Raw genomic sequence first — 22026 nt, 5'->3', positions numbered from 1 at the left:
ACATTATAGCCTATGTGAGTGATCTTAAGAATTCAAGCAGTGTTACGTGTGTGTAGAGATGATGCAGGCAGAGGCAGCGGATCCATACGCATACATTTATTAAAGAGATACAAAATAAGGCATACAAACAGGACCAAGGTAATCAAGGACACTTAACAAAAATCAACACTCAACATAACATTAACACAACGATTGACATCGGACAATGGTAAACACTAGGTTTAAATACACAGAGTAATCAGGGATACACATGGGGAACAATCAGCACATAGACCAATAAACAAAAGAACTACAAAGAACTACAGACATGGAAGACAAAGACCAACTTCAAAATAAGAGAACGGGACAGGGGAACACAAGACATGACTGTGACAAGCAGAGTATGAATTTTGCCCTTGAGGGAATAGATTTATAATTATTTTTGAAATTAATATATAAGGTTGCAGATTTTTTTCTTGTAGCTCAGTTGGTGGAGCATCTGAGGAAGGATCCGCAGGAAACACAAATAATGGTAAAACATATACCTTGCATAAAAGCATTTAAAAGAACACATTATCAAACGTGTACAGAAACGGGAGAAAAATCAAGATTATGTAAAATGTTAATATAAACAATTTTAACCTAATAATAAAAAATGACAAGCATGAATATTGAAGAAATCCTGTTGCGGAACCTCTTTTATTGTTGTTGTTTTCAGGCCGGACTCTTTAGCCCGTTGAACCAACTGTCACACACGCTAGTCCAACGCAAAGTCGTACTGTTTTCGCTTGTATATAGGATATTTATGTAAAAGTAAACGCGGTTGTATTTTACATTTAATGTGGCCGGTCTTCTCAGTATTGTATTGATTTTGCAGTATATATAACGTTCTTTAACAGAGGTGTTTTACCTTCTGTGGATGGTGTCCTTTACTTCTCATAATGCGACTCACCTTGCGAACATTTATTTCCCATGGCCGAGTTGCCCGTCGGATGGGTCTCGGACCCGAGTCCAGAATTAACATGCTGCGGAATATCCTCACCGGTCTGGTTAAACACGAGCGAATAGAGACAACTAAAGTCCGAGCCGATGAGGTTCGCTTTTACGCTGAAAAGGCAAGTGTTCAGGGTGATGGATTCAAACGGTCTCAGTTCTGCTTATTAATATACATACACACTTAAGTGTGAGATGATGTATGTAAAATTTGTAAATAATGTTACGTAACGTAACGTTACCTCCCCGACGAAACTGGAATGCAGATATGCAAGCCAGTACGTTAAAGGCAGTTAACGTTATCGTTTTTTTTTTGTGATTTACTGTTTTCTGCGTTAAATCATTCTACAAAATGCAAAGAACATTCTTTGAAAATATAACCTTGAAATCTTTGGTCATGTCAACGATTGTAATGAACCTGAAATCAACGATCAGTATAAAAAACAATTCGATTTTGAGACTTTAGCCTGGATTTTACAGATAAGATCACAAATTTACATAAATATAATTCATAGTCCACCAGACTGAAATGATCCAAACTGTTGATTTAAAAATAAACTCTTGCAAAAAACTACATACCAGGGGTGTATAAACTTCTTTTTTGTATAAATGAAATAACTTTGCCTAATATGCTGTCTAATATGTATTTTAACTTTTTTAGTTGATTGATTACGCAAAAAAGGGAGATACTAATGAAAAGTCAATGAAAATGGCAGATTTTTGGCTTACGGTGGGTTTCTTAAACATTTTATAAACTTTAAAGACCTTGAACATTCATTAGGAAAAATTGCATTAATTCATATATTTTGTCTATTTCATTTAGGAAAAAGATCTGATCCCAAAACTCTTCAAAGTCCTTGCACCAAGATTTGAAAATCAAGTGAGTGGTTACACACGCATGGCCCGCATTCCTAACAGAGAGAATCTGGATCGAGCACAAATGGCTGTCCTGGAGTATAAAGGCCACCCATTTCCTCCCTTGTTCCCCATTAAACGCGTCAGTGAACTGAACTTACTAAACCAACTTCTGAAAGGATACAGAGAGGAAAAAAGTAAAATGTTCCCTCAGAAAAATAACTTATAATCTTTAAGCACTGTATTTGTACATTGTATTCTAGTAATAAACTATTTACTATCATCATTATGATTATAATCGTAGTTGATATGTTTGTGTGTTTTTGTGTGTAATTCTACAACTAGGGAAACTTTCCTTTCCCCCAGAATTATATTGTGTCAATGACAAAACAAGCTCCTAAAAATGTTTTTTTTATGATTTTAAATTTTGATGTAATGCATATTTTAATGCGCCCGATTGTTTGTTTATTTGACAGTGGCATTAAAAATAATTATTTTGAAAAAGTGTGAAAAGTGTAAAACAACTTTACTATAAACTATACATTTAAGAAGTATAATTTATATAATAATAATAAAACAACTATACATTTAATTATAAATAATAAAAAATAAAATAAAGTATAATTATAAAAATTATTTACCTTAACATTTTTAATTCTTAAGATACTTTTTAAATGTTAAAATGTGCCAGCCTATCCATTACACTGATGTAGCTATTTTTTTAATATTTGAGAGAAATCTACAAATTTTTCATCCTGCCATAAAGACCACCTGGGGATCACTGGATGTGATATGTTTACCGTTTTTACTATTTAACCAAAAATGAATATTATTTTCTTACCCTTAGGTACGTCCAAACATGTATAATTTTTTTTCATTTCACAAACATTTCATTGTATTATAATTTTTCAAATATTTTTTTTTTTTCATTTAATGCCTTTCAAGTCACAGCTCCAGATCATCCCCAAACAGCAGAAGACTCTGGATCTGCTTCAATGGGTTGAGACATTATAGTGCATTCTTGATTTATGTTCAAAAACAAATGAGGTCGCAGATAACAGCTGGTTATGTACACCACATATATTTAAATTTACGGTTTAGTTCATTTATTTCTAATTTAATTGGAAAACAAAACAGACAAATATGCAATTATAGTAAAACAGAACATTTTAATTTGGCAAAAGAGTATGTACTGCCAAGGCATTTGACACTTCATGAAATGCATTTCATTCAGTATGAACAGTGCAACAGAAATGTGCTTAACTTGCTCTCTCTGTGCTTTCCATGTGCTGTGCTATACATTCAAAAGGTGTGCTCTCTCTCTGCTTTGTGTGCACACTCACTCAATAGATAAAAAATCATGCCAAAGCCTCTTAATGTCACCTGCTTTCTTGCGGCTTCCAGTTAGCCCAGGTTTAGCATGTATAAAAGGGCAATGGTTTAAAATAAATATTTAATGAATCTTCAAGTATGGTTCTACCTTTTAAACAAATTTAAATCTGCCATTATGTACATAACATAATGTTGTATTTAAAGCAGGTTATTTCCAGATGGACTCTCTGTAGTATATACTAAAATGCATAACGAAAATAAATACAATAGTGGTAATCGGGATTTGACAGATAAAACATTTGACACACCTTATCTGTACATTACAAACAGTGGGCAATTCACTGTATTGCATTATGGCTGCATTTGCATGGGTCACTAATGGTCATGACATAAGTACAAACAGTAAAGTGCTCCATGCAGTTAATACAAAATGTATCTGTAAGAGTGGTTATATTATCATAGGACACTTGAGTACCTTACAACAACCCCATGTGGACTAAATTAATCTACCTGACATTTATTTCTACTCACTGATAGAATAAAAGTCATTGCTCCACGTCCACTGAAAATAACTATTTTACTGTTATTTTGTGTTAAAATGTGTAACAAACGTATCTAAACTCAGTAAACTCATACTGTGAATAGATCAGTCGAGTTTACATGTTTGTTTTTGAAGCCTTGAAACCAATTTAAGTGCTGCATGTAAATTCCTGTACTCCTTAGAGAATGTACCCAATTCAAGAATCTCAGTGGATGCTGTATTTGATTTGTAAAAGGGCTACAGTGTTAACACATTTTGTATCAACCAACAAATTGCTTACTTATGGTTAATACTGCATACCAATCTATTTGCTCATGTTTTACAAAAAAAGACATACACCGTTGAGAATGCCATTTCTGAAATTACATGAAATATATCAGAAGATGCTGTAGATAAAGCACACACATGCATGGTATACAAATACTGCCTAGTTGTCCACAGTTAACTTGTAGTTTAATATGTTTGCAAAGTATCTTACTATATTCAATGTGAATAAAAATATAAATCATCATAAGTATTTGAACTTTACAGACAAAATGTGTAAATAAATTCTGAAAAAACATAAAAAATGTGTCACTATCAGGTAAGGACTTGTTTTTTAGTATGTAATGTAAATTAACACATTAACGGCACCACTTGAAATGAATGAAGCATTAAAAATATGTGACGAGTTCATTGTACTGTACTGTTACTGTACACATCGCTATCCTATTCACATTAAGCTTTAAATAACTATACTCTAGATTCACCATTGTCTACTGTCACTCTATTGCAATGCCTATATCTCGGTCTCTCCAATGACTCTCTGGACTCTCGCTGAAATATTTATTGCTTCTTATTTTTTAGGCGGTGAGTGAGCGGGTTCCTGCCCTCTCTATCTCCCTGTCTATTCATTTAAGCAGCTCACGTTTCTCTTCACAAATTCGAAGGTACAGAAGTTTTGGTAACTTTTTGAAAATGGCTTCACATTTTCACGCTTGCCTTAACCTAATCTATTGAAATATTTAACACTTTTCCACCTATAAGATGTGTCCCTTCTCTATTTGCCCATTCCCCTACAGCCTCCTCTAGGCATTGAATCCCATCTTTGTACCCCCTTGCATACTAAAATACTCAGTGAAGTGTGACGTTAACCGAGGCGGAGGGGGGGAGTGGGCGGAGCTACGTGGCGGTATGGGAGGAGGAAGAGCGGTAAATGTGGACGACAGGTCTGCTGTTGTTGTGATGATCTTTTGCTCACTGTTCCTTGGCACTTCCTGTCCCTTCCGGGTCACAGACTCATCTATCGTCTTAACAGGGTCCTTAATTGGGAAACATGAATTAATGCATCCATATGTAAGTTCCTTTGACAAGTTCAGTCTTTTACAACATTTCAATACTCACTGAATGAATGGAAAAGAGCTCTGTGAAGTTTGGCTGAGAATCTCCCAGGAAGGAGCTGTTCCCATAGGCATGGTGCGGGAAGCTCTCTGCCCCCATGGCTTTAGGACTGGACAGAAGGATCCCTATCTGAGACGTCCGTACGTGGTAAGGGAAGTTCTTATTGGCTGCTGATGGACGTGTAATGGCCTGGATTGACAGGGTTAGTTACACGCTATGTTGATATTATTAAATCATCTATGTTTAAATAAACAAACATAAACATACCAGAAAGACAACATGAGCATAGAGATGAATGCCAAGTTGGATGCCATTCACAATCTTTTCCCTGGCCCAGCGAGAGATGCCAAAGTTGGCAATCAGAGCCATGACAGGTACAGCGAAAAACCTTGTGTGGGAAAATTGAAACGTTGAAAACATAAACAATAGCTTTGTAATCTGTCTTGAGACCTGTACAAAAGCTGAAGAGAGCTACAGCTCACATGATGTGAAGATAACTGATGTCCCCGAATGCCCATCAGTAACATCAATGCATTTATCATGACATCAAAATTAAATTAAATACAGCTATAAAAAAAATACAGAAAGTACAGAATTTGTGCAAAAGAGACTATTTAAGATAAAATTTTCTACAAATATACACTGACCTAAAGGATTATTAGGAACACCATACTAATACTGTATTTGACCCACTTTAACCTTCAGAACTGCCTTGATTCTACGTGGCATTGATTCAACAAGGTGCTGAAAGCATTCTTTAGAAATGTTTGCCCATATTGATGGGATAGCATCTTGCAGTTGATGTAGATTTGTGGGATGCACATTCAGGGCACGAAGCTCCCGTTCCACCTCATCCCAAAGATGCTCCATTGGGTTGAGATCTGGTGACTGCGGGGGCCATTTTAGTACAGCGAACTTTTTGTCATGTTCAAGAAACCAATTTGAAATGATTCCAGTTTTCAACTGTCCAATTTTGGTGAGCTCTTGCAAATTGTAGCCTCTTTTTCCTATTTGTAGTGGAGATGAGTGGTACCCGGTGGGGTCTTCTGCTGTTGTAGCCCATCCGCCTCAAGGTTGTGCGTGTTGTGGCTTCACAAATGCTTTGCTGCATACCTTGGTTGTAACGAGTGGTTATTTCAGTCAAAGTTGCTCTTCTTTCAGCTTGAATCAGTCGGCCCACTGTCCTCTGACCTCTAGCATCAACAAGGCATTTTCGCCCACAGGACTGCCGCATACTGGATGTTTTTCCCTTTTCACACCATTCTTTGTAAACCCTAGGAATGATTGTGCGTGAAAATCCCAGAAATCCCAGATTGTGAAATACTCAGAACGGCCTGTCTGGCACCAACAACCATGCCACACTCAAAATTGCTTAAATCACCTTTCTTTCACATTCTGACATTCAGTCTGGAGTTCAGGAGATTGTCTTGACCAGGACCACACCCCTAAATGCATTGAAGCAACTGCCATGTGATTGGTTGATTAGATAATTGCATTAATAAGAAATTGAGCAGGTGTTCCTAATAATCCTTTAGGTGAGTGTATATGTGCATATATTCATTTTTGGATGTTATCCACTGTGTACAATTTGCTAAAGTAAAAAATAAAGCTAACACATATTACATTTTCCTTAAAAGGGAATTAAAATGCAACTATAAAAATTAATATATGACATCACTATATGTTTTTAACAAACAGACAAGCCTAAAACAAGTAAAATGAGCCGAGATGATGCCGAGCTGCTTTGATCCTGAGGGAGTGCATGCACTGATAATCTGTAAACCCCGAATGCACTCAAAGTCACTTTGGCATCTGCCAAATGCATAAATGTAAATACAATGCAAATGACATTTCCTGAACTCACCACAGAGTGTACGCAGTGAAGAATGGGATGTAGAAAGGTTGTTTTTCAGGGTAGTGTTTGAGGGACACCAACACAGCATAGCAAAACCATACGTATGCGAGAAGCTGCAGACCCATTAGACCATACCCTGCAGGGCTGTCATAAGCGTAAAGCACCTCGCCTGGATCAAAGAACTACAAACACAGCAGAGAAGAGTGAAATCACCTGCACTTGGCAACCCATCTGATTGATGGTTTCATATCCAACCACGACAAAGATTTGTTAGACTGCATAAGTGAAATCTGGCGGTGTAGTTTCTCAAATCTAAAAATCTACGCTGTATTAGAGCAAAAGGTGACATTGACACGAGATTCAATAGGAGCTCTTCTGTAATACCGCACATCTTTATCTCTACAACTGGGTCATTCTCTGTGTTTGTCTCTTTATCTATCCGTCTATCTGCCGGGTTAAATTACAGCAGAAAGACATGCTCATACCGAGTAACTCCATCTCATAGGCTTGCATTATGTATAGAGTAGCAGTAGGGTGCAGCATTGCAGTTGACAGAGTGCACAAAGATTATGAGACTGTTACACATTAGGTTATAAGGACACATTTTTTCGCTATCTATACAAAATTCTGATTTTTTTGTGGGTCACATTTTTGGCTGTGAAGCACAAGTAGGCCTACATGAAGTATTAGTATTCTGAATTAGATGCCAAAAAGCAATGTTTAGATACTCAACATATCTTAGCATATGTACTGTAGTTGTTCACCACAGATTATACTGCTATACCAATGACACATTAATTGATTCATAATCACTGATTGTGCACTTTTGGTCATGGGATGCAGCTATTGTACATAGTATAAACAGTATAGTACTATAAGAAAGCATTGTTAATTAAAATCCAGTTGTGAAACCATAAAGGAAAGGGCATGAAATCTTACCTCTGCTTCGTAAATAAAGAGAATGATGTAGGTGATGGTGTACACTGTCATGTAAATGGATAGTTTTACAGATCCACTGTGGCTTATTCTTGCCCTGAGTGACAAACAGTACACGCACTGGAATGAGTCTGTGTGCTTTTCTTCAGTGTGTCACAGTATGTGATACATTCATTGTTTTGACAGCTGGGTCACATTAACATGATTAAGTCAGCCTTGTAAATTAACCATATTATGGGAAAAGAGGCTTCTTACCTGGTAACTGTAAATCCCTTTCCCAAGAGAATCAGCATAAGCAGAAAAATCAGGAAGCTTACAGAGAAGAGTAATTTCCCTGGTGAAAGGCAAAGTCCCGGTGGGAGTTAGAGAGGTGACCATAAGTAGGTTACAATAGGAAATAGTTAGCTCTGAAATCAGGGCACACACACGTAAGCAGAAGCACAAAAAACAGGCATTGCAGAATTTTACTAGTTATTTTTTGCCATGCAATTACAATGATTGAGGCTAATGAGGCTTTTTAGATGCAAAGCGGGCGCAGAAGCAAATTTAAAATATAAATAACTGTCAATGTGACTCTGTGCACTATATGCTGATTCTACTGAAGCCAAATTAGTTGCTTGTATGAGAAATAGACATTTATGTTTTTTTGAACCCAAAAATATATAAATGAGCAATTCCAGCATTATAGATGTTACATTTGCAGTCAAAACTTGAAATATAAATTTTCGGAGAATGTGTTTATTACTAAATATATTGAATCACTTGGTTACATTTTCCTAAACCCCTAATGGTAGAGTAATCATAAACAAGTCTATTTACGTTATTTGTATTTTAAATGAGGGAAACAATTATACAAAATGTGGGAGACAACATACTTTGTAGGAATTCTGTAAATTAAAATGCACAAACTATAAGCAATGATAACCAACAAATGGAGAAATTATGGCTCTTTAAAGATACTGAATATTTATTTTAATGTTTGGATGTGCATTCAAGAAAAAGAAACAATGTAATGGATGTGACATTTGGGCATGACTATTTTAAATATTTGCACTTTTTAACTATGAAAAATAATAAAAAATGCTTTAAAACATGGACTTTGCATGGGTATTTAAAGGGGTCTTATTATGATTTAAAATGTAAAATAAGTCTTTGGTGTTCCCAGAGTGTGTATGTGAAGTTTTATCTCAAAATAAATAACAGATAATTTATTATAGCGTGTTAAAATTGTCACTTTGTATATACACTCTAAAAAAACAAAGGGTGCTATATAGCACCAAAACTGTTGATTTGAATCGTAACCATAGAAGAACCGTTTTTAGTGCCATATAGCACCGGTGAAGAACCGGTGAAGCACCTGTGTAGAACCATATAGGGGCCATATAGCACCACATTTGGTTCTACATAGCACTATATGGTTCTACACAGGTGCTTCACCGGTGCTATATGGCACTAAAAATGGTTCTTCTATGATTACGAGCAAAGAACCACTTTTGGTGCTATATAGCACCGTTTGTTTTTAGAGTGTAGTGTGAGCAAAATTGTGCCGTTTTTGGTTGTGTCCTTTAAAATGCAAATGAGCTGATGAAATGCAAACACTGATCCCAACACTGATTTAAACTTTTTTTTCTCTCTGCACTAAATGACAGTGTTGTGGTTGGATAGTGCAGATTAAAGTGCGGTATTATTGCAATTGGCCTTGCTACCTACCTCACAGCCAATTCTAAACGCCCTAATTTTTCACATGCTTGCGGAGAACGGTTTACCAAAACTAAGTTACTGGGTTGATCTTTTTCACATTTTCTAGATTAATAGAAGCACTGGGGACCCAATTATAGCACTTAAACTTGGAAAAAGTCTGTAACCCCTTTAAACCACCAAATATTGACATCTGAGATATCAGTAAGGTTAAATCCAACCACAATGCGATAAGGTTTGCATCAAATTGCCCAAATACTGAGCTATAGAGAGAAACAGCACAGGATGAAGGCCTCTATGTAAACAAACTAGTCCATTGAAGTGAATTGCAGATTAATAAGAATATATAAATGAATGCCATATAGCAGATGGTTTAAGCTTATCTACCAATAATATAAACAACATTTTAATGAATAATTCAGTTCAATGTATTAATTTATTTACTGTGTAAATATGTATGAATTATTTACTATTAGTCATTGATTATCACAAAAATAGACCCATACTTGATAATAAAAGACCCCTCAGATTTGTGCTGGGATTCCCATTACTCTGTCAGGGTTTATTTTGCAGTATTGACTGTACTTTCTGCAGTGCTTGCTTTTCTCACCTAATATCTTCAGACTGCCATTCCCAACACCGTCTCTGGCATAAAGGCCCCAGTAAATGCAAAAGAAGAGCAGGCTCAACACTGAGAACAAGAAATCAGAAAGGAAGGCATGGATGACAGAGATAAGAGAGTAAAGATATAAGTCACAGTGGAAGCAGCAACAAGAGGGCAGAGACCGGAGCAGAATGTGAGGAGGAGATAAGAAAGAAAGAAAGAAGAAAGAGAGAAGGTTTGACACAAGAGATATTGTTATGCATCCAAAGTTGCAAACGTGGTGTTATAAAGCATATGTGGGTCTGCTGAGCAGGTGTGTGCATCATGCTTTCTCACCCTCGACTCCAGCCGCAGTCATAAACATCTTATAGGTTGTATGGAGCAGCTGTCTTCCCTTTAAATTATCTTAAAGAATTAGGGAGAGAGAGAGAGAGCAAGAGAGAATCAGGTGAGATGAATTACTAAATGCTGAGAAACTAAAAACAAAGAGACACCATAATGTTTTTTATCTGGAGGAGAGCTAAATATATCCTTTAAATTTGGCTCTGAATAATAAGCCATGCAAATGATGCACTTTTTATATCTGTATGACATTGAAACTTACAAGCAAAGTAACAAGACAGTGTAAACACAGCAGCAAATATAACCAGGAATGTGATGTCGGTCTCCAGGATGCCTAAAACGGATAATAGAAAGAAATGAGAGGGTTAAATATGGATTACAGCAACATACTGTGTATTCAATCTACACAATTGATAAGTTCCCAGCATCCTCAAAAAGAAATAAAATGTACAGCTATACTCTATATGCAATACAATTTACTTTGAATAAAAGCCTCTACTACTCTTTCATGGGGCACCCAATGATAAGATCACATGATCAGTCACATCACATGCATAAGACTCGTTATTAGAAACCTTTTTGGATTTATATGGTTCAGTGACAAAAATTTGGCAAGTTAAAAAATTAAAAAATCTTTTTAAAAAACTTACATGCATCATCATGCATCAGGTGCACATAGCATATTTATGTTGATTTTATGCAATAAAAAATTACATTTGCACCATTTTTATAAAAGTTAAGACTGAATGGACCTGAAAATGTGAAATGGTGTAACCGCAAATTGCACCAAAGAATGAGAAATATTAAATATTTTATCCACCTTGATGGCATGTAAGCGTAATCATCAACAAAAAATAATAATTTTAAAATATAATTTTATTAGTTATTTCTAAATGTAAATTTGTATGCGTTTTTTGTAATATTTGTCCTTACATATACTGAAAACAGCTCTGTTTTCTAAATTATCTTTGACAAATGATGTAAATATTACACTAAACTAGATGATTATATTTTATTCCACATTTTTTATGAATATATTTATACTTTCATTTAAAAATACTAGTTACACCAATTGACACAGACCATTTACACCACATTGACATTTTGCAATTATCCCCCAAATTTTCCTTCAAAAAGAAATAAAAAGATAAATTTTAGACTTTGTCCTCAAAAAAGAGAATGTATGCAAGTAATCTGCAAATTTATTTTGAAATTTTAACCCTTTTACATTTAACTGAACCATACAGACACAAAATAATTAACGTCACGTCAAATTATGTCTGAATGAATCTAAAATGGCATTACTATGGTTTTGTATGATATATCCATAAAGCCAGTTGCGGGGATGATGAAAGTTATGAAAAGCTATGATTTTAGATAAATGTATACTTAATCTGCCTCATAATTTTTTTTCTCACCAAACTCATCCGCAGAGAAATGCTGTGTCCAAAACGACTGTCCATTGGTTAATGTCATTTCATATTCCAACTGCAGCCCATCTCCCTGTGTAACATGGCAAAGGAGAAAAAGACTGAGTTTAAAGGAGACAAAAGCAGGCGGTGCAAAACGCAGCGCGAGCAGAGAGCCATACAAACACCGAGTGCACAAATAGATCTTACGCTGTAAACCACATCAAAGCAGCTGAGTTTCTAGCTGTTGAGAGGATTTTGGCCGGCTTAATAAAAGAGAAACACTTTGATTTCACTTGGCAGAAAAAACCCATTCCCTCTCCATCAAAAGGGTGAAGACCATGAAGCATGCCCTATCACAAAATCAATGTGGCCAGAGATGGAGAGGCGAAAGAGAGCAGGACAGGGATACGGAGTCGGAGAGGTACAGAGAAAGGATGTTAGATACGAACTGAATGAGCACGAAAGACAGAACTGAGCAATCAAAGAGTGTAACACACGCTTGAAGGTTCACAGATGTAAGACTGGACAATGAGAAAGGAAGTATAAGGGAGACAGAAGAGAAATTGAGAGAAGCTCGATGCGAGGAGACGAGGTTTAACTTCAGTCCAACAGGATTTAGTATTGTATCCATCAGCCTGCCTTTGTTCAAAAACAACCCTTTATACTGTAGTCAGCCCTATTCAAGTGGCTATATAGTCCATTTAAATTGTGTACAAACGTCTAATCTACAGCACATATTTTTCATGCTGCTTGCAGTAATAGGCAAACAAATCAATCATAAAAAAGACTCAACCTGCAGGAATATCAATACCTGTGTGGTATAATTTAGAAATTGACAGATAATCTGCTCAACCAACATTACATTGTGATATTCACATCTATCTACTTTATCAGTTATTGGTTCTTCATCATCCTGTCTCGAAAGAATAGCACCTAACAACACCATTTCAGCACTTTCAAAAGAAAACAATCCATGAAGCATATGCAGTCATTATTAAGAGTTTATTGTCGCTGCTAGAGTTTATTGTGTTAGCACTTACCCCGCACTTGCTGAGTGCAATGTACCACCATCTCTCTCTTACAGAACGAAAACTTCGACCTCCTACACAACTCAGCATGTCTTCATTACCCTCTCTTTCAACCTTACAAGATCATCACAAAATAGCATTGATCAAACAAACAGAAAACACACACGTTATTAAAGTATTGTGTATCATTTCAGTTTTATTTTTTTATTTGGCATGTAGAGCAAACAATTGAAGAGCTCAGATGCAAACCCCTCTTTACTTCCTGTAAATGAGCATTTTTTTATCAGACTCTTAATGGATTCTGCCAACAAACTGGTATTTCTGAATGGCCTGAGGCTGGGACCAGATTTGAAGCGAAAGTATTTGATGAACGTGTAATAGGTGCTGAGAGCATTCGGTTAATATCATTACTTCATTTATGAGGTGGCGTTATTTCTTTAGAGGCTTTTGCATCCAAGTGCCTCAAATATACAGTACTGTGCAAAAGATGCGAGAATTAGATTTGTTGTTTTTGCAATGTTATAGTGATCATATATAATTATTTCTCAGTCTCTTTAATAAAATACCTCCAGAAAATACAGCAAATGTGTATATATTATTAAAAACTGTATACAAATGTAATGTGTCAAGGTTTTAGGGTAAACTCCCCTTCAACTTGAGCAAAAAAAAAATGCTCAAGATGTCACCAAGAGAGGTCACACTGAACACCAGCGATGCCTAACGAAGACATTTAGTCCTGAACATTTATTTTGTATTATTTCCTGTATTTTCTGTTTGTATTTTAATAAAATAGATTGAAAAAGAAATATGGATGGACATTAAAACTTCTAAAACAACAAGTCTGGTGGTGGTGGCCTAAGACTTTTGCACAGTACTTGTGCGTGTTTGAGCAGTTGGGTGTATTTGGTATGTGAGGAATGACCACAGTTTCTTACCACACAGCCAGACCAGGTGTAGCTGGTGGTCAGGTTGATGACCTGGTTATTTTCAGGCCGCAATACGGATTCTTTTTGATAACAGTCCTGTAAAACAAATAAACAAGACATCAATCAATGTTAATCTCAAAACCCCCTACAGCGAAGTACTTATACAACAAAAGGCCGAAGTATTGTCCATTTTTATGTGCATGTGAGGGACCGCGTACAGTGCACGTGGCACAATCTTCATCATCAGAAGAGTGCATGCATACACTACAGGGAATGATGTATGTAGCCCAGGAGATGCATTGCATTTTGTCGCAATGCGCATGCGTCTAAAGTCTGTGTACAAGTCAAATAAACTATACTTTTCAAGTCATTGGTTCGCAGTTCGACCGTGGCCGTGCGTGCAAAAAAAGTCTATACTCTGGCCTTAAAAGTACTAAGCACTAGCAGATTTTCATAAATCCCCACTATTCAAATCTAGCCACACGGAGAGAGAACTGTGCTGTATTTAAACACAAACATCCACTGACACCATATATTTTGAAATAAATCCATAGAGCACTGCTGAGTCCTGACATATCTCCTTTAATCTCCTTAAATATAGTTTACACTTTTGATGCTCTCAGTAATGTGCTGTCCAAGCACTTGCTCTCCCTGTTTGTTCGCTGGCTCATTCACTCACTTACACACACACACACAAGCACACGCATGTACGTGCACACACACACAGTGTCAGAACACTCAGTATTTTCACACATAGGCATAAAACTTGTCAGTCTATATCTCACCTTGTCTGTACTCTTGTACACAGCTGGCCACTGAGAGCTTTCATCAAAGTAGAGCAATATGTTCTGACAGCAGCGGGACTTTCAGAGAAATGATAGAAAGAGAGAACGATAGTGAGAAAAAAAAGAAAGAGAGAGAGAGAGAGAGAACTGTACTAAATGGCTGAAAAAGTTCTAAGTCTGACAACAAATCAATTTATATTACTTTATATTGCACAAGGGTTGCTCAATGCTCAATCCTGCTCACGTTGATCCACCTTTTGGTTCCAATCAGGCTTTATCACACCTGCCTGTAACATTTAAGTGAACTCAGTGATTTTGTTGCTCAACTGGAAGAGCATTGTATTAGCAAAGAAAACACATACTGATAAAATGCACAGCTGTGGATAAAAGTATCTGCCAAATGCACACATGTACACGTGAGAAGCTGGTTTAAGGATATTTTACTTGGATTGAATAAACCCTGCAGGATAGTGGATGAGGAGTGAGCAGGATTCAGCACCATTGGGTTACACTATTTACAGTGTATGCAAATGTTTGCCATCAGGGGCATAACATTAGTAATGCAGTCATGTTTATACACTCACTGATATTGTAATCTTACCTTGGGGTATCGGAACCTAAAGTCCAATCGGCCGAAATCAGTTAAAAAGCAAAACCTTGTTAAAAACACCCAGTCCTATAGAGAGGGGAGATGCAACACACAAAAAGTACAGTGAATTAATATTTATCAGTCACAAGATATGAGAAGCTCAGATGCAAAACCCTCTAAGGGGCCAATCACACCAAAAGCATTTATAGCAGTTGCAGGCACCTTTTTTGAATGATATTCTATGGACAGGGAGTGTTTGCGCGCTGTTTATGTGCGCCGAGCGCCTTGCTGTTTTTGCCGCCGGCCGCAGCACGCGCCTTTGAAGGAACACGAGAGCGAAGAAGCGCCCAACGTCATTCGCGTCTTTCCATTGTCCAATCAAATGAGGGGAGAGGCGGGCCTTACGTTGTGGTGAGGGAAGTTTACAGCTGTTTTGAAGAACCAGACTCCACTTGCTCACTCTCTCCTGCGTGTTTGTGCACCTCTCATCCTCAAACAAGGTCAGAGCAAGCGCCCTCTTTTTAAAGTTTCTGCTAATATGACAGTTAAGAGCAAAAGAACGCTCACGCTTCAATATTTGATTGACAAGACAGCTGACTCAGTGGTTGCCTAGCAATATAAAAAGCCGTGTCGCACTCTGTTTTTTTAAAAAAAGGCAGTGCGTCGCGCCTTGCGTTTCCAAGTGTTTAAAGCGCTTTTGGTGTCATTAGCCCCTATGTGCATTATGAATTTTGTTTGGCATGTTTTCTTGTAAATTAGCTTTTAATTATACTCTTAAAGGGATACTCCCCTATTTGATTTTTACCATTATGGAATCCATTCAGCTGATCTCCGGGTCAAGGCACAATAATATTACACAGTGCCCGAAAATAGTCCCCTGCTATTGAAAGTTACCAAGGGTACTATTTTCAGGCGCTGCGTAATATTATTGCGCCTGCTGCAGCCATGTTACGGCAGCAAAGTCCTTGATTATGCCAGAATGAGAGCATAGTTCCTAGCCATATCCGCCTAGAAAATTGCAATTTTTAACCTTCCGCTGGTCTTAGTACACGATGTAACTACAGAAGAGTCAAGTTTTAAATAGGAAAAATATTGAAACTCTTTGGTTATTTTTTTAGCACGATGCTAATGGTCTAATCAGATTTAATGGATTGTGCTAAGCTATGTTAAAAGTGGTACTGCCAGACCCAGAGATCAGCTGATTGGATTCCAAAACGGTAAAAATCAAAAGTTTAACTCTAGGGGAGCTAGAAAATAAGCATTGTTTTTTTTTAAAGTGGAGTGTCCCTTTAATGGAATCTGCCAACAAAACAGTATTTTTGAATGGCCTGATGATGGCATTAAGCAGATTTGAACCAAAAGTACTTGATGAACGAATAATAGGTCATAAGGTTAATATCATTATCTCATTTCTGATAGAGGTGGAGTTTAGCGGCTTCTGCATCTGAGATCTTCATATTCATACACTGTGTTGCGTACAATGCGGACAACCGTAACCCTACCCCAAATCATATGCTGTAAGCAGCAAAAATAATAAATTAGTTTAACAAAACCAATGTTCACAATGACCTGGTTTAGGGGACAATTTTACCCAAAGCATACACTTATTACAAGAATAATGGCCCTAAAACTTGATCAAGGACAAAATGGTATACTGTACAGCAATGGTGCATGGCTCATTTCTTGCACGGATAAAATCAGACACCTTCTCTGCCTACAGTATATCACACCACGCACCTAAATTCATACTGTAAATTTAATGTAAGTCTGGTTTAATGCACTGATAGCCATTTGAATGCCTTTACAATGTTCAAGGGGTTAATAAGGTTTCTCATAGGTTTGGTTGGGTCTCATCTCATACACTCATTCTTTCCACTTTTTCAAACATACACTGACACTCACACACAGTCAGTGAAGCATAAGAAGGCACGAAGTGGGCTCCAGCTCTTTGCCCATTGTCCATATTAACTTCCTCTGCACTGTGGCTGGTTTCTATAACAACCGGTCTCCTTGACAATATAGGACACCAACCCTAAGACTCCCTGACCCAGAACTGAGCCCAACCAACCAACCATTAAGAGGAGCCATGTGACCAAGCATCTGAAAGACCACCTTGTCTCAATAAGAATGGACACACACACACAAACCCACACACACTACCTATGGTCAGTCAGCCAGTTAAACAAACACCCACCCAAAATCTTAATTTCTTACTATTGTCATGGTGACCCTTAGTGCACTTTGCAGCTGCTATAGAAACTAGAAGAGGTTTCTGTTTGAACCTCAACTCGTCCTTATAACGTGTACTATACTGCCCTCCAATACTTGTATTTATTTTTATAACCAAAAAATACAGCACTTACACAACATTCTTTTTGTGTGTGTTTCCTTGTTCACATTCCCATCTGCTATATTTTGCATGTGTGGGTGCATCCCCAGAATGATCTACTCTTGAGTTTGTGTCTCATCATTTCTCCCTTCCCACCTTGTAATCCCTTTTTGTTGTCTTTGCACTTGGTTTTTAAGAGAAGATTTGCGTATTTGTTTACTTGGATGGATGATGTTCGTCTGTGCAATATTATCTATGTGCTATATTGCAGAATGGGCCGTAAGGAGCATCCCTATTTATATCTGCCACCTGCCTCATCCCCAAAAGATAAGGCATTGTAATACAAAGTCATTGAACCAATCAGAAAGAGGCAAAGATAAAGAGCATAGACACTACATTAATCAACCACAATACCCACGTGCTGTATATCCGGTCACTTCAGAGAATCAGTGGTGGTCTCACCTTTCTCCATCTTTCTGGATCTGCGTTTGCTCGCTAAGCCTCATTAAGAATTAATTACCAATCAACTAGTCATGTCACTTCAGGTCCATTGGGCCTTTAAATGATTCATTACATAAGTTGCACAATGGAGTAACACATAAATACACTCAAATGCACTTGCACACACCCATTAATGTGTAACTGAGCGCCCCAGGAAAGAGTCTTATGCCATTGGCAGTGTTAGTTACGCATAGACTGGGTAACTGCACAACCTTCTGGCCATGATAGATGTGGTCTGTTCCTGAACTTCACTTTACACAATGACTCGGTTTAAAGAATGGAGCTGTGCTGGAATTAAACCTTTCTGTGTGACTCATATATACATCCACAGGAAGGTTAAGGGTGAAATGCATGTGCAGTTTTTTCTGTTCAAATATACTATCCTTAAAATAGACACCTGCAGTGTAATTTCTCTGAAAACTGTAAATGTTGCAGACTTGCAGTGGTAAAAATTTTTTTTTATTATCTCAACCTGCCCAAAATAGCAACACTGGACCATAATAATGAATACTGGAAAGGAAATATCTGTTTCACTGGCCATTAGCAAACAGGAGGAGTGTTCAGGTAACCAAACCTGTGCCACTTAAACAGTCTCAAAACATAAAACCACCTTCCTTTATAGATGCAACACGTTTGAGGCTTTCTCTTAACATGCTTGTATAAGAGAGAAAAATCAGAACGTACTGTATGATCATTATATTCACTAGGATTAGATTGATGTTTTTTTTTCTTGGTAAAACTTTGTATGCATATATAAGTGTGTGCATGGCAGTGTGACAGAACGACCTTGTAAGGAAATAAACAGAAGTGAGATTAATGGACTGTTTAACCATCTCACACAGAGCCCCCAAAACAGAACAGGATCAGCTTTTGGGGAAACTGCTGTCTGAGGCAAAAACAGGTCCTCGCCACATTACCCATTGCCAACAGAGGGCAAGACTCCATTTCAGAAAGAAACACATAAATAATCAATTAAACTGCTCACCTGAATTACATAGCATTGACACATTTCACCTACAATATTAAATTCAGAGAAATTAAAGAACACCTATTTCATTGCAAAAAAAACAACGCTATTTTGTATATTTGGTATAATACAATGTATTCGCGTGGTCTATGGTTAAAAAACACATTATTTTCCACACATATCGTAAATTTTTGTGGCTCCAGATTGCATGCTCTTCCTGTAATGCATGGATTTGAAAAGCGCTGTGTCCCTGATTGGCCAGCTAATATGTACGTTGTGATTGGTCTGAATACCTCTGACGTCAGCCGGAAATGTGACACTCCTTACCATGTTTGAAAGATTCGGTCACAATGCAATGTTAACAGAAGTTAACTTACAGGCTGTGAGTCCGAATTGGTAGGAATTATGATAAGGTCGGTTTTCTCTACATCACCAATCCCAGGAAGTAAACTGTTGCCTACAATCCGTGTGTTTGTTTTAGTCCAAGAAAAGAGATTTACTTTGGAGATAACTTGTGTCATCGTTTACATTAGGGTTTGTACCTTTTGCATATTGTTTACATGTACTAATTACACACTTACACACCAAAGAAACTTACACAGCAAAAACGTGAATCGGACCATTGGTGCTCTTTAAGACGATTTAGGGGGGCCCTGGGGGGGTTAGCTATTACATGCATTCTGACATATTACCACTGTCTAAGGGGGTGTGTACACCAAAGCTTTTAAATGTGGCTGAAACGACAAATCCACTGCCTGCTTTTTCCAGCCGACTGCCAGCTTGCTTTAGCCGAGCACTTTGGTTGGCGTGATACTTCTGCTTTGTTTTTTCAGTTGCTGGTTGGTTGTTGTGACATTTGTCCCGCCCCTCCTCCACTGTGATTGGAAGGCCGCGTGAGAACCGACATTGACGAGCTGAGCTTTTCACCCAAAGTTGAATATTTTTTAACTCTCGGCGTTCAGAGGTAAACACGGAAAAACCGTCAAGCCCCGGCTTTCAGCGTTGAAAAAAAAACGCTACCTGGTGGTGTTTTTGAAAAAGCCATGCTTTCATTGGAAACAATTTTAAAAAACATACGGCGTAAAAGCTTTGGTGTGCACTGTGCACGCCCCCTAAGTGTCAAAAAAGCAGTTGGAAGTGGGGCGGTCCCAATCTGATCATAAGTCACAGACGGTAAGTAAAACTGCATCAAATGATTCACCAAACTTGCTCATGATCCGCAGTACGCCTCCAGGAGCTCTGGCTAATTTAGAAAGAATCAGTACAGCTGATCTGTCTTTTAGAAATCTGATATAACTAAAGACTCTTTGGATATATAAAGATGTAATACTACTCTACACTACTCAAGATTTACATAAGATAGGCAGAAACAGCATGTGTTATGTGAGCTTTAAAGAAATAGTTTTACTATTGCCTAAAAACCTGTCTGACTTTCTCTGAGTCATAATAACAGCTCTTTTCTATACAATATGTCTGTGTGTGTGTGTTAACCACAGATATTCAAGGTAAGATTTAAAATGAATAACAATTTCTGATAAACAAAGCTATCATATGGGTTCAAAATATATGTGAAATATTGTGTACGAGAAGCTGTTGTCTAACCACTTGATTTTTTTTTTGTCCCTTTGAAGCTTGAGGGCTCCTGGTCACCATCCACTTCCATTGTTTGGTAAAGGTCAGTCTGGACATTCCTTTTGTTTTTTGGTTATACACAGACAGCATTCAGGGCATGAGGAAAGTAATCAAGGCAGTTTAATTTTGGGGGGAACCATCCCTGTGAAATATATGAATAATGGTGATCTTTTTTATTTTGACAGAAAATATTTAAACATATTTCTTGAATTTCTCTTGCTTATCGCATCGTCTTTGTTTCATAAAATGATGAAACATCTACCAACTTTTCACATCACCTCAATCTCGCTTTTAGCTTCAGGCCAATATTTACTTCATGCACCATGAGTTGATCAAACAATAACCCAGTGTTTAAAATAAGCCATTTAAGACAGCTCGCCACACAATGCAATACAATTCCCAAGGCGCATTTTTTTTTAAATCACACTTCAACATAATGTGTGACGTGAAGATTCAATTGGACTCGCATCCAAACATATTAACACCCTCAAATCAGCCTCTAATCTGTTTGGACAGACACCAGCATCACCGTGCACTGCATGCAAACCTTATACAAAAATGCATTGCATTCAATATCAAAGATCGATGCACACCTGTAACGACATAGTAATAGCGAACGTACTGTAGGTTCAAATTGGCACTGTTTAAATTGTACTAAACACATTGTTTGGTCGCTTTAAGGATGAATTAAGCTCACATTAGCCGGGTGTAACGATCTTGACAAACGATATTAAAGCACCAGGCTTCCAGATGAGAGCAAATGCGTTAACACACCCGCACACACACACAACAGCCCATTAATAACAGCCATCAAAGAGATGCGCAGCAAACCCTGGCCAAACAAAGCTGACAGTTGGCACCAAAACAATATAAATAAATGAAAACATTACACTCACCTCTTTTGTATTCACGATACCCCTGACGTATTTTCCAAAAACCGAGCCGACACATAAAATACTGGATACCACGGCGAGCCCTAACACTTTCTCCATTTTACCTGTGCACCGCTTCGTCTCCCTTCAGTGTGAGCAGCGACTATACGGAGATATCTGCCTGTGTGTGTGGCTGCCAGATGCGCGTCCTCGTTATTCTCGCGAATGCACGCGTCCCCAGTATTCTCGCCAGGAGCGCGCCTAGTATCACACACACTCTGACAGAAAAGCGTGAAATGCGCGCTGCCGAGACATTTTATTGCGACACGTTACTCAAATAGCTATCCCTTACAGGCATAACAATTTTATTGATTTTGTATTTATGCTTTAACGCGAATACATTTTTGTAGATTAAATTGTTCTTTTTGGTCATATTTGTCGTTTTTCAATCCCTTGACATGCATCCAATC

General features: G+C 37.5%; 2 protein-coding genes across 2 annotated transcripts; one reads left to right on the top strand and one right to left on the bottom strand.

Moving 5' to 3' along the window:
- Positions 1–689: 689 nt before the first annotated feature.
- mrpl17 (mitochondrial ribosomal protein L17) lies at positions 690–2116 on the top strand. The gene is made up of 3 exons (XM_065260877.1): positions 690–1094; positions 1634–1702; positions 1796–2116. The coding sequence occupies exons 1-3, from the start codon at positions 921–923 to the stop codon at positions 2054–2056; spliced, it is 504 nt and encodes a 167-aa protein (XP_065116949.1). The 5' UTR covers positions 690–920; the 3' UTR covers positions 2057–2116.
- Positions 2117–4291: 2175 nt separating this feature from the next.
- Positions 4292–21783, bottom strand: tmem145 (transmembrane protein 145). The gene is made up of 15 exons (XM_065260876.2): positions 21581–21783; positions 15268–15342; positions 14667–14744; positions 13891–13977; positions 12968–13069; positions 11934–12018; positions 10778–10849; positions 10510–10578; positions 10180–10260; positions 8127–8205; positions 7875–7968; positions 6945–7117; positions 5348–5468; positions 5084–5269; positions 4292–5001 (listed from the first exon to the last, which is right to left on the bottom strand). Exons 1-15 carry the CDS (start codon positions 21674–21676, stop codon positions 4768–4770), a joined length of 1632 nt encoding a protein of 543 aa, XP_065116948.1. The 5' UTR covers positions 21677–21783; the 3' UTR covers positions 4292–4767.
- Positions 21784–22026: the final 243 nt, after the last annotated feature.

Source organism: Paramisgurnus dabryanus, chromosome 13 (genome assembly GCF_030506205.2).
Source record: "Paramisgurnus dabryanus chromosome 13, PD_genome_1.1, whole genome shotgun sequence".
NCBI lineage: Eukaryota > Metazoa > Chordata > Actinopteri > Cypriniformes > Cobitidae > Paramisgurnus > Paramisgurnus dabryanus.
Note: the sequence above shows the minus strand (reverse complement) of the source record. Positions and strands in the feature narration are given on the sequence as shown.

Excerpts from the sequence above, each read along its gene's own strand:
- mrpl17 (XM_065260877.1), top strand. The coding sequence starts at position 921 with ATGCGACTCACCTTGCGAACATTTATTTCCCATGGCCGAGTTGCCCGT. Across the intron at positions 1,095-1,633 it reads TTCGCTTTTACGCTGAAAAG|TTGATTGATTACGCAAAAAA; the intron begins GCAAGTGTTCAG and ends TAACTTTTTTAG. Across the intron at positions 1,703-1,795 it reads TGGCAGATTTTTGGCTTACG|GAAAAAGATCTGATCCCAAA; the intron begins GTGGGTTTCTTA and ends TATTTCATTTAG.
- tmem145 (XM_065260876.2), bottom strand. The coding sequence starts at position 21,676 with ATGGAGAAAGTGTTAGGGCTCGCCGTGGTATCCAGTATTTTATGTGTC. Across the intron at positions 10,261-10,509 it reads GACTGCGGCTGGAGTCGAGG|TGTTGAGCCTGCTCTTCTTT; the intron begins GTGAGAAAGCAT and ends TCTTGTTCTCAG. Across the intron at positions 5,270-5,347 it reads ATGCTCATGTTGTCTTTCTG|GCCATTACACGTCCATCAGC; the intron begins GTATGTTTATGT and ends CTGTCAATCCAG.